The sequence below is a fragment of the Medicago sativa genome, chromosome 2, assembly GCF_051527215.1.
Source record: "Medicago sativa cultivar Bolivia chromosome 2, Bolivia_mono, whole genome shotgun sequence".
NCBI classification, from domain to species: Eukaryota; Viridiplantae; Streptophyta; class Magnoliopsida; order Fabales; family Fabaceae; genus Medicago; species Medicago sativa.
The window spans coordinates 62,607,605-62,619,724 of NC_140750.1; the positions used below are offsets into that span (position 1 = coordinate 62,607,605).

A 12,120-nucleotide genomic window follows, 5' to 3' on the forward strand; every position below is an offset into this window, starting at 1 on the left:
GATAATTCTTTGTTTTTGCTCCTGATTTAGCTAAATTCTTAATTTTTCGATCTTGAAAATAAAATTAACATTCTGTGCAAAATAGCTCCAAAGTAAAACTAAAATTCCGTACAATTTATTTAATTCAAATACCAAAAACACTTTAAATTAGGACTTATCGTAGAACATATGTGATGTGAGAAGTTTTGAAGTGTTGTTTTAGCTTAATGCTTATCCAGCTGGATTGGAATGTTACTATGGAATTTCTGTTATGATTTTTGTGTAGACTTGGTGTGGAGTTACAGGATTTAGCTGTCCATATATTGATATATGCTTATCCATATATTTTTGTGTAGGCTTGATGGTTGTTCTTCATTTTGTAGCTCTAGTTTTTGATTTGGCTGTGGCCTTATCATCTCAGTGGGTGAGTGTTTGCTTTGATCATATATCTATTATTAGACATGTTTTAAATATATATTAGGTGATTGTCTAGTGGGATAGTGTTGTCCTTGAATTATAATGGTTTTTTTGTTTTGTACATATTTTTTTGTTTTGAACCGTGATGCCCATATGCTTTCAAGACTTGTACAAAAAATAAGTCTCATCTCCTTCAAAGAGTCATACTAGTTCATGTTCAGCACAAGAAGCTCAAGAAGCATGGAATAGGAACTTGTGTGATATACAGCATAGCGAAGCAAACATTATCCATTACTTTTTTCTATAAAAAATAAAAATAAAAAAATAGCTTGTGTAAAACAACGTTCGTGATATTTCACAAGGTTTTCTTTCGAAGAAATAGTTGATTGCAATATTGACTCTTTGCTTTTTTTTTTTTTAGGAAAATATTGTCTCTTGTCAAGTTTTTTTTAAACACAATACCATATTCACCACTAGCTCTAACCGTTGTTCTTGACACTTGAATTGTTAATTTAGTAATAAGAAATAATTTATCATTGTAACTTCAAGCTATTAACTTAAAAAAAAAAAAACGGTTAAAATAACCACTGGTACATTTTACTTTAATAAAAATTTCCTTCTTCTACTCCAGTTTATTTAAAAATTGTTCAAATCCATCGGTTACTAATAACTACTACTTAAGTTGAAATATTCTTTCAGTTGACATTTTAGAGTCGAGATTATGATAACAAATAAAACTAAAAATTAAGCAAACAGGTTTTGTACAAAAATATATTAAGTAAACATGTTGAAATATGGATATTAGATTTTTTTAATCCAGAAAATTTGACAAGTTTGAATTCAATTTTCTTTTCTTGCAATAATTTAATACTTATGGTGGTTTCCTTCTCCCAAACTGGTATAACTAACTTTTTTCCTTATTTGTGGCTAGAACTCGCACATTTTAAATATGGAGAAGTGGAGTGTCAGAGGTTCGAACCCTAGCCCCTACATATAATATGTAATATCCTTACCAATTGAGCTAAACTCATGGGGATTACACAATTCTAACGTCAAAAGAGTTTTTTGTCTGTCTGGGGTTTTTTGTCTCTCAAAAAAAGAGTTTTTTGTCCGGGGTTCGAACCTTAGCCTCTACATATAATATGTAATATCCTTACCAATCGAGTTAAACTCATGGGGATTACACAATTCTAACGTCAAAAAAAGAATTTTTTGTCTGTCTCAATTGTGTACTTAGACAAATCATGTTTTTGAGAAATATTGGGGATGGAACAAGAAGACCACAAAACTAATATGTGACAAACCAATGAATTTTGAGCAAATCAAGACCAAAATTACTTTCTCAGGCCCTATGACTGAGGTTCATCTTTTATACCGAATAACATGTCACCTTATTTTGAAACAATTTGTTGATTTACATCATAAATCACTACTACAAAACGGAGTTTTTACATCAGCTGGAATTGAGTTTTCACATCGGATGACAACCGATGTAAGGTGACATGATGTGATATGTCCACATCCTTTCACATCGGGCCGGGTGGTAACCGTTGTGATATATAATTTTCTACATCGGGCCTAAATTAAAAAATTCTTTACATTAATGTAAAGAATTTTTTAACAAGTTAATTGGTTAATTGTATATCATTAAGATTATTTGACGTTTGCCCTAAAACTTTTTACAAAATTAAACTCGATTAGAAAAATCATGTATTTATTCAATAAACATCAAGTCCCACATTAGATAGAATTAGTGTTGTATGAATTTTAAAAATTGGAAGTCACATATTGGATAAGAGGTGTCACTCCCAAGGGTGTGCCCTTGGGATACTGACTTTTGTGAACAGAGAGAACACTCACGCAAATATATAACTCACGTGATGTTGCTGTTGTCCGGTCGGGTCGAACTTGATCTAAAACAATAATTGAAATGGATTGTATTATCTTAGAAACATCATGGCTGATAGTCTATCTTGTACAATTTTTATCAACTGCCGCAAAAGTATGGCCACATGGTGGTGGTACTCCTTTTAAGGTAATTTTAGAATTCATAAACCAACATAAAACAACTAGTAGCATGTAATATTTAAATATCATCAATTCTCATTTCAATGTTATTATTTTCAATCCATTTGACACTTCAATTTACGTCTTCATTAAAATGAAAGAAAAACTGAAATTCCCCAACATAAGAATGCCAAAACAATGTCCATTAAATACATGAGAAAATTAATTAAAACAACTCCTAATTAATGTGTTTTAAACAATGTCGAACCTACAATTAGGGTCAAAAAAAGAAAAATCACCACCCACTCATTGGCAGTAAGATTGAATGCAAAAGTGTTGTCAAGTTGATCTTCATCATCCTCCACCTGAGTACTAGTTGTTTGTGCACCAGTTCCCAATCCTCCTCCGCCTGTGCTACCTGGTGGATTCTTTCGATTACTTGGTGCCTCAGAATTTTTTGGTGGTTTTTTTCCTCCACGTCGCTGAGTATTCTCCGTTTTCGGACCAGTCCCCAATCCTCCGCTTCCTGTGCTACCCGGGGGTTTCTTTCGATCAACTTTTGTTTTGTTTTTCTTGTTGTTGGCACATTTTCTGAAGAGAAAATATAGTTACATTCATGATTCATGTATATTGTCCAATGATAGTTTATTATAAGTTTCTACCATACAAAAAATTCCCTATACTGATTTATAAAATCTATAGGTCTCAAATTAGTTTCTTAAATTCGTTGCTAAATAAATTTTTAACTTGTTCAGGGATTGATTTACGAAGTTAATCAAACCATGAATCATGGCTAATTTAAAATTATTGAATTTTTTTTATACATAAATTAAGAAAAATTGATGCATATATAGCGATGCAAACATTAAAACTATGCTTACTAGAAAAAATGAGTCCTTAAGCATGCGTATATAATTAGAGAACTGTCATTTATATCAAATATATACTTACATAGTAATTGTCATAGATTTTTTAGGCACATAGTTGGGGGTTGGCAGAACTGGTATGTGGGTGAAGCTACCTGCAGCAAGAGCCATTTGAAATAATACAAATTATATATCAAACTTGATTTTCTCCCCAAATAATCATGCAGAAAGAAGCTTTGCTTGCAGTTGCCAAAGTTAGTGTGTTTGTTCAATTGTGTCTTGGTGGTTAGTTGAATCACTTGAATGTTGGATTTATAGAGAAAGAAGCATGTTATTTCGAAAGAAAAAAAAGAAGCATGTTACAACTATGAGAATCTATACAACTACACGTAATTAGCGTTTGAATGTCAACTTTGAACACTTGGATGGTCAGCCTATGTTCTTGACTGAGGAAGAAAATCTTTGACTATGAATAAATAGTTAGCTAAATTCAAACAGATGTATGTTCACACAAACAACTTGTTTTTTTTAAAGATGTTCGTACAAATTAAAAAACTTGGTTTATGATCAATATAACAATATTATAAATAACTTCAACTTGAATTAGCTAACTATTTATTCATAGTCACCGAGATCTCTTTGTATATATAATATTCCCTCCGTCGTTTTCTATACAATCATCTAACAAAAATTACGGATATCAACAAAAGTTGTTGAAATAATAATTTTTTTTACAAATATGTGTAACTATTATCAAATTACACTTTGCGTACAGATATATTTAATGTCAACATTTCACATTTCATGATCGATAAATTGATAGTATTAACAAGAGTCATGTGTGGAAAATGAGTAATAATTAGTGCATCTAGAAATTTATAAATGTTTTGTATTTAGGGGCAATTAATATTTTTTATAAATAGTCTTGTGATTAGGGACGGATAGAATAATTGTTGATATTATTTTTATGAAAACAAACGATAATCATTCATTTAGTTGAGTATATTAGAAATAAACATGTTGTGGAGTGGAATCCATAAATTGACAGAAGGAGTAGAAAACCAAGAACCACAAAAGAATTTCCATTATTTTCTTTCATGTTAGCTAGGGGTCAGGATGCATGGTCAAAAAAGGTTCACCAGAATTCTCTATTCTCTCTATAACTGTCATTTTCCGACGACTGTTACACTCTCCAACTAGGCTCCGGTGAGGATTCTTCCTCGTTTCCACATTGTTTTTTCGTCGTTATTACTTTGGCTTTTATGGTTTTCTCCATACGACACTTCATCACCATTCTTAAGAATCATTGTCTTCGCCTGGCAACGGCGGCAACAAAATCAGGTAAATCTTTTGCTAAAGCACGTGTGACATTTAATTAAGCAAGCTACCTCCCAAAGTGATTATTGGGGATTCAGTGAATATGAAGATTTCACACGTTGAGTATGAATTTGGGCTTGAAGATTGCAAGTGCAAGGATTCACCATTAACACTAAAGCACTCAAAATTAGGTTGAATGACCTATGATCAAGCTTGAAGAACCAGGTTGTTATTCTTTTGGAAATGGGTTATTTTGAAGGAAAATGCTACTTCTCAAGAAAAATAGCTTCAAGAATTTTTCAAGACACAGTTGTCAAATTTTAATTGGATGATTTATTTGTCCACTTCCTATTTTTCAGCCGCACCTCCTTGAATTGTGGCAAATAGTGTATTGTGATTGGCTATTCTTTATTCTTGAAGAATTCTTGATGTTATTTTTCTAGAGATATAACATTGCTCTATTTAATTTATGTTTTTAGATGTTCCTCGTCTTTACTTAAAAACTCGAATATATATTTTCCCCTAATTCCTTTACAACATAAGTTGTTCCTTGTGGTACTCAAACTTCTCTACCCTGAATTACCATTATTATCCATACACTCCGCCTTACCATCAAGGGTAAAATACACCGTACTCCACGCCATATCCTACCTTGTGGGAAAATCCTTATGAAGAAGAAAATATTGAGGAAGTAGAAGAAATGATGGAACAACTGTTTAATTTTTCCACAGATTGTTTCGAAAAAATAATCTAGAGTCAAAAGGTCTTGAATGAAAGGCAAAATGCATCCATATCATACATCATCCATTCTATGGCCAATATTACTTCCGCAATCATTGAGGTAACCACCTGCACTCTGCTGAGTGACCAAAGAAGTGATTGTAGTATGACAAAAAATGAAGTCCTTGTTCGAAATCCAAAAACAACTCTTGTCCCCCGCACAAACAAACCTGAGTCACATTCGGTGTTAAGTTTCTTAAAGCCATGGGTGAAACTAAGGTAACACTTGCTTTGGTAGAAACATTAGATCATATTCCAACTTACAACAAGTTTATAAGAGAAGTCTATATATGCTGCAAAGCAAAACCTTAAAAATAAGGAAAGACTAATTCTCACTCAAACTTGTAGTTCCATTGTTAGAAACACTATGCCTAAGAAAAGGAAGGACTCGGGACTCCTTACCATCCCGTGTTCCATTGGGGAAAAAACCTTTAAATCAACCTTGTGTGATATAGGATCAAAAGTAAACTTGATGCCATTGTCAATATTAAAGAAACTTGAGAAGGTGAAAATGAAACCATCAAACATAACCCTAACCATAGTTGACTGTACAGTTAGAATTCCAGAGGGTATAGTAAAAGACGTAATGGTAGAAACAAACCAAGTTGTCTTTCCGGGCAATTTTTAACGAGCCATTTCTACGTAGTATATAGCATAGCTCAATAATAAAACAACATAGGTATGTATGCTCACAACTTGATACATCTAAACAAATTAAACCCCTTACTTCAATCGTTGATTTTCATCTGACGCGAGATGGTGTTAATTTTTACTTATCTTCCTCTCATTATGGTTTTGCTCAAGGTTAGGGTTTTTGAGTTATTAAACAATTTAAAACGTGAATGTTTAAGATTTGTTGAGTTATTAATCAAGTTGAGGTAAGTATGCTCATATGTGATTTTGAGTTATTTTCTTCTCTTATGTTTTCATGTGATATTTTATATATTAACATTTTAATACGGCAACATTGAACATTTTCTTCTCTATTTAATATAAGATTTTATCATTATTATAGTTTATCTGAGTGTTGCAATTTAATTTCAATATTTTGAATGATGCATGATATGTATTTTATAGATGGTGTGAATTTGATATTGTAATTACGCAATTTGGACTTTGTAAGTTTGTAACTGTTGTGAATTCGATGAAAAAATTACACCAATAGAATACTTGATGTGTGGAGTAAGTATTAATCAAGAAACTAAAACAAAGTGTATGGAAGTTATAAACACAAGCAAAATTAGAAAAAACCGAGAGAAAAGAAGGAGAGAACACACAAAATTTGTTTACCCAGTTCAGTCTAAAACTGACCTAGTATGGGGGAGAGAGTAGCCCTCCGTTCCACTATAATGATGAGTAACTTTACAAAAGAGATATCAATGGGTTACAAGAATAAGTCTCCCGCCTAATTATACCCAAAGTCTCGATCTCTTCCCGTGACCAAGAGACATCCTAATAGGGTTCCCAAGGTAAATCAACCCCAACCCTAGTGTTTGTTGCCAAGAGCAAACTCTATACAAACTTTAGTTTTTGTGTTGCCTTCTTAACCCTTGTTTTCAGTCCCTTTTATCTCAAAGTTTACTCTGATACAAGAACTATATTTATAGTAAAAGCATTCCTCATAAATTGGAACAAAATCAGACCCATAAAAAATATATTTTATTTTTATCCTTCTGCGCGAAATCGTGCTCCGATTTTGCCAGACCGTGCTCCGATTTTTTACGAATGGAAGTGTCAATTCTACTCTCAAAATTGTGCTCCGATTTCTCAAATCGTGATTCAATTTTGACAAATTCCAAACTTCAATTTTGAGTCAATTTTACAACAGCAACTTTGCATTTTTTGCAATTTTGTGAACCAACCGCATTGGATCACAATTGATATTGGACTCGATGTTGTATAACAAGGCATTTTAGAGAACTTGAAATGACCGTGAGCATTTTGAGGGACCTATAGAGAAAATTACATTTTATCCTCTTTTTTTTTGAACAAATCTTCATTTTATCCTTTATTGTGATTTCTGTTTAAGTCGAAAATGAATTTTAGAGAGTATAAATTGTATTGTTTCATAAGTTGTTCCCTTATACCAAGTAGGAGTACTCTTTGTAATTCCTTGAAGAATAGTTTTGTTTATAATATATACTCCCTCTGGTCACATTTATAAGCAAAAAAACACTTTTTAGATTCATTCAATACTTAATGTATTTGGTCAATATATAGGCCAAATACATTATGTATTCAATGAACCTAAAAAGTACAATTTTGCTTATAAATGTGACCGGAGGGAGTATTTATATATTACAATCTTTAACAGAGTTTGTTAAAGTGAAATCTAACTATGCATTAAAATCTAAATGTTACAATCTTGGTCTGACGACCACTAATCACTGACGGCCTCCAACGTGTGATCCTATTACAACTTATACGTATTTTTTTCTTAGCAAATGTTAACTTGTGCCCTCAAGGGCATATGTTAAGGAACTTATTATAGAAATATACGTATCAAAAATCGTGTAGTCAACTTGTAAAAAGTTAAATTATCATGTTTTCCAATGCAAATTGTTCATTTTAAGTTCTTTAACATGTGTCTTAGGGCACAAGTTAACATGACCCTTTTTTCTTATTGAGGAGAAAATAAATTATACGTGTTAAAATTAAAATAATTAGTCTCCTTCAAAACAATTATTTAATGATTATTTTCCTCAGTCAAGCACATAGGTTGACCATCGAAGTGTTAAAAGTTGACATTCAAACGCTAATGACGTGTTTTAGTTTTCATCAATAGTTGGTAGAGATTCTCATGATTGTAACATGCTTTCTTTCTCTATAAATCCATCATTGATTCAATTAACCACCAAGACACAATTAAACAAACAGACTAACTTTGGCAACTGCAAGCAAAGCTTCTTTGTGCATGATTATTTGGGGAGAAAATCAAGTTTGATATATAATTTGTATTATTTCAAATGGCTCTTGCAGCAGGTAGCTTCACCCACATGCCAGTGCTGCCCACCCTCAAATATGCGTCTAAAAAATCTATGACAATTACCATGTAAGTATATATTTGATATAAATGACAACTTTGATTAAATAGGGATGTTTAAAAAAACATTTTTTAAGTAGTCTAGTCGCTGGAAATTCAACTCTTAAAGTGTGTTTGGATGAGGTAATTGACAAATTTTAAGGAATTTAAAATTTTAGGCAATTTCAATTATTCAATTAAATTGTCTTTATTTCTAAATATTCTTGTTTGGATGGAGTAATAAAAAATTTCATTTTCATCATTTTTAGGCAACTTTTATAAATTTAAATTTTTTGGGTCAATTTTGAAAATTGAAAGTAGAGGTCAATTTGCAAATTTCAAAAAATTTGAAAGGTCAATTTATAATTTTGGAAATTTATTGGGGTCAATTTGAAAATTTTGGAAAATTTAAGGATCAAAATGCAAAATTTTAAAAATTATAAGAATGAAAAAATTTTAAATTCTTAACTTTTAGGTGTCATTTTTAATTCTCTAAATTTAACTTTAACAAAATACTTCATCAATTTTCATCATTTTAAAAATTCTCCAAATTATCATCAAAACAATGGAATTCACTTAAAAGTATTTGAATTTCCTCAAAATATTACGTCACCTAAAAATATTCTCCTTCTAAACACACTCTTAAGGTGAATAAGAGAGAAATTCGAGGTTCGAACTTCGATCCCTGGATAATGTAACGTCCCTACCCAACTAATCTTTGTTCACATGGACAACGACTCATTTTATTTCTTTCTAATAAGTATAGTTTTAGAGTTTGCATTAAAAGAGTACAATTGAAAAGATTACCAACTTCGGTCACGACCAGGCGGCTCCATGTTTTCACATGCACTATGATACTAAAAATTAGTTTTATATTTTCGTTTATCATAATGACCGGAGGATGTACACATTAGGGACTCATGGTTTGTTGAATTTCAAAATCAATCTCTAAACACGTTAAAAAAATTATTTAGCAACCAGTTTAATTAAGAAACTAATTTGAGATCAATAGATTTATAATCATTCATTGGACAGTATACATGAATGATGAATATAACTATATTTGTTGTTAATTTCTTTTCAGAAAATGTGCTAACAACAACAAAAACAAAACAAAAGTTTATGCAATGAAACCAAGGGGTAGCACAGGAAGCGGAGGATTCGGGAAGGATCCAACATCGACAAATGATGGTTATGATGAACATGACGAAAACAAAATAAAAGTTAATCCTAAAAAACCAACGGGTAGCACAGGAAGCGGAGGATTGGGGACTGAACCGCAAACGCATAAACCTCTGATACCAACAAATCCACCAAAAAATTCTGATGATGATGAAGATCAACTTGACAATGGCAATGAGTGAGTGGTGATTTTTCTTTTTGGAAAATGATATCAAGTGTCCTTAAGACATTGTATAGTTATGATTTTTATATGTACTATTTGACTTGCATTTTTAAGACACAGTTACTTATTGTATGTTGTTCCTTAAACAATGTCCTTATGATACTTTGATACTTTGTTAGCAAAGCTCTTTCTTTTTTATATCCTTTTGTAGGTTCGACATTGTTTCAAGCACATTAGTTAGGAGTTGTTTTAATTAATTTTCTCATGAAATTAATGGATATTGTTTTGGCATTCTTATTGTGGGCAATTTAAGTTTTTCTTTCATTTTAATGAAGACGTAAACTGAAGTGTTAATTGGATTGGAAATGAGAGTTGATGGATATTGTTTTGGCATTCTTGCATTGAAATGAGAATGCATGATAGTTAATATTACATTCTAGTTTTTTAATTTAGGTTTATGAATTAGAAGAATACCTTAAAAAGGAGTATCACCAAAAAGATTATTGGCTTCACGACCAGTTGGCTCTACATTTCACGGTACCGCCTAAAAATTATATAAAGTAGACTATCAACCACAATGTTTCTAAGATAAAACTAGTAACATACCCGTGCATCCGCACGGGTACTGGTTGGTCGTGGATGATTTTATGCAGTTTGAATTCGACATTATGTACTTGTGAACAGTTTAAATTTAGACCATTTAAAAGTTAATTAATATTAACTTTGAAAGGTATAGGAATTAGATAAAGTCATTGTTTTTTTTAAAGAAAAGATACTATCATTACTTTTTATATGCAAGTTAACAGTAATAATATCAATTTATATATTTTTATCAAAAAAAATATCGGCTTATATAATTTTAGAATATGTTTGTCAACTTGGTCATGTGTATAATAATCATTTTAAAATTTTATCGGTGACAAAATGTTTGGTGTATAATTATTATTTAAACTTTTAAGGAGTGATAACTTGTCCTATGTATAATAATAATTTTATCATATGTATTAGTAATGAATTGTCACATTGATGATATTCTAAATAGTTTAAAACGATTTAGCTAGAACAATTTATAATTTAATAACTAACAACTTGTCCTATAAAACAATGTTAGTTTAGTCAATGACAACTTATCTCGTGTGTTTTATTTTATTTAAGAAATTTTAGTCAATGCTAACTTATCCCGTGCATTTTAGTTTATGGGGGTTCAATATCTTTATAGAATTGAAATGTGGTGATATTATAAATAGAAAGAACAATTTTTTTATAGATAACAACGAATTTTCTGCATCAAAGTTAGTTTAGTTAGCGACAATTTATCCTGAGCATTTACGTTACTTTTGAAATTTTAGTCGATGCCCACTTCTCCAAAGTATTTCAGAATCTACAATTTTTTTAATGAATATCCACTTATCTCGTGCATTTTAGTCGATAGGTGTTGAATATCATTTTAGAATTGAATTGAGGTGATGATATTCTAAATAGTTTAAACATTTTAGCAAGAACATTTTTTTTATAAATGACAGCTTGTTGTTTAAATCAAGGTTAGTTTAGTCAATGACAACTTATCTTGTGTATTTGATTTATTTTTGAAATTTTAGACAATGTTCACTTATCCCGTGCATTTTAGTTTATCAAGGTTCAATATCATTATAGAATCGAAGTGAGGTGACATTATAAATAGCTTGAACGTTTTTGCAGGAACACTTTTTTATAAATATCGTGTATCAAAGTTAGTTTAGTTAGCGGCAACTTATCCCGTGAATTTGTGTTACTTTTAAAATTTTAGTCAATGTCCACTTCTACCATGAATTTCAGTTATCTACGAAATTGTATTCAATGTCCACTTATCCCGTGCATTTTAGATGATAAGTGTTCAATATCATTGTAGAATTGAATTGAGGTGATGACATTCTAAATAGTTAAAAAGATTTAGCTGATTTTTTTTTTATAAATGACAATTTGTCCTGTAAATAAAGGTTAGTTTAGTCAATGGCAATTTATCCCATGTATTTGAATTATTTATGAAATTTTAGTCAACGCAAGCTTATCCCGTGCATTTTAGTTTATGATGGTTGAATATATCATTATAGAATTGAAGTAAGTTGATATAATAAATAGTATGAACGTTTTAGTTGGAACATTTTTTTTTTATAAATAACAACTGATTTTGTGTATCAAAGTTAGTTTAGTTAGTGATAGTTTATACTCGTACATTTATGTTACTTCTAAAATTTTAATGCTCAATTCTTCCATGCATATTAGTTATCTACGAAATTTTAATCAATATCCACTTATCCCCTACATTTTAGATGATAAGTGTTCAATATCATTATAGAATTGAATTGAGGTGATGATATCCTAAATAGTTTAAACGTTTTAGCATGAAC

The 12,120-nt window shown here is 30.8% G+C and overlaps 1 protein-coding gene across 1 annotated transcript; it reads left to right on the forward strand.

Moving 5' to 3' along the window:
* The first annotated feature begins 8,221 nt into the window (after nt 1-8,221).
* Nucleotides 8,222-9,874, forward strand: LOC146949500 (uncharacterized). The gene is made up of 2 exons (XM_085745498.1): nt 8,222-8,418; nt 9,473-9,874. The coding sequence occupies exons 1-2, from the start codon at nt 8,333-8,335 to the stop codon at nt 9,750-9,752; spliced, it is 366 nt and encodes a 121-aa protein (XP_085601624.1). The 5' UTR covers nt 8,222-8,332; the 3' UTR covers nt 9,753-9,874.
* Nucleotides 9,875-12,120: the final 2,246 nt, after the last annotated feature.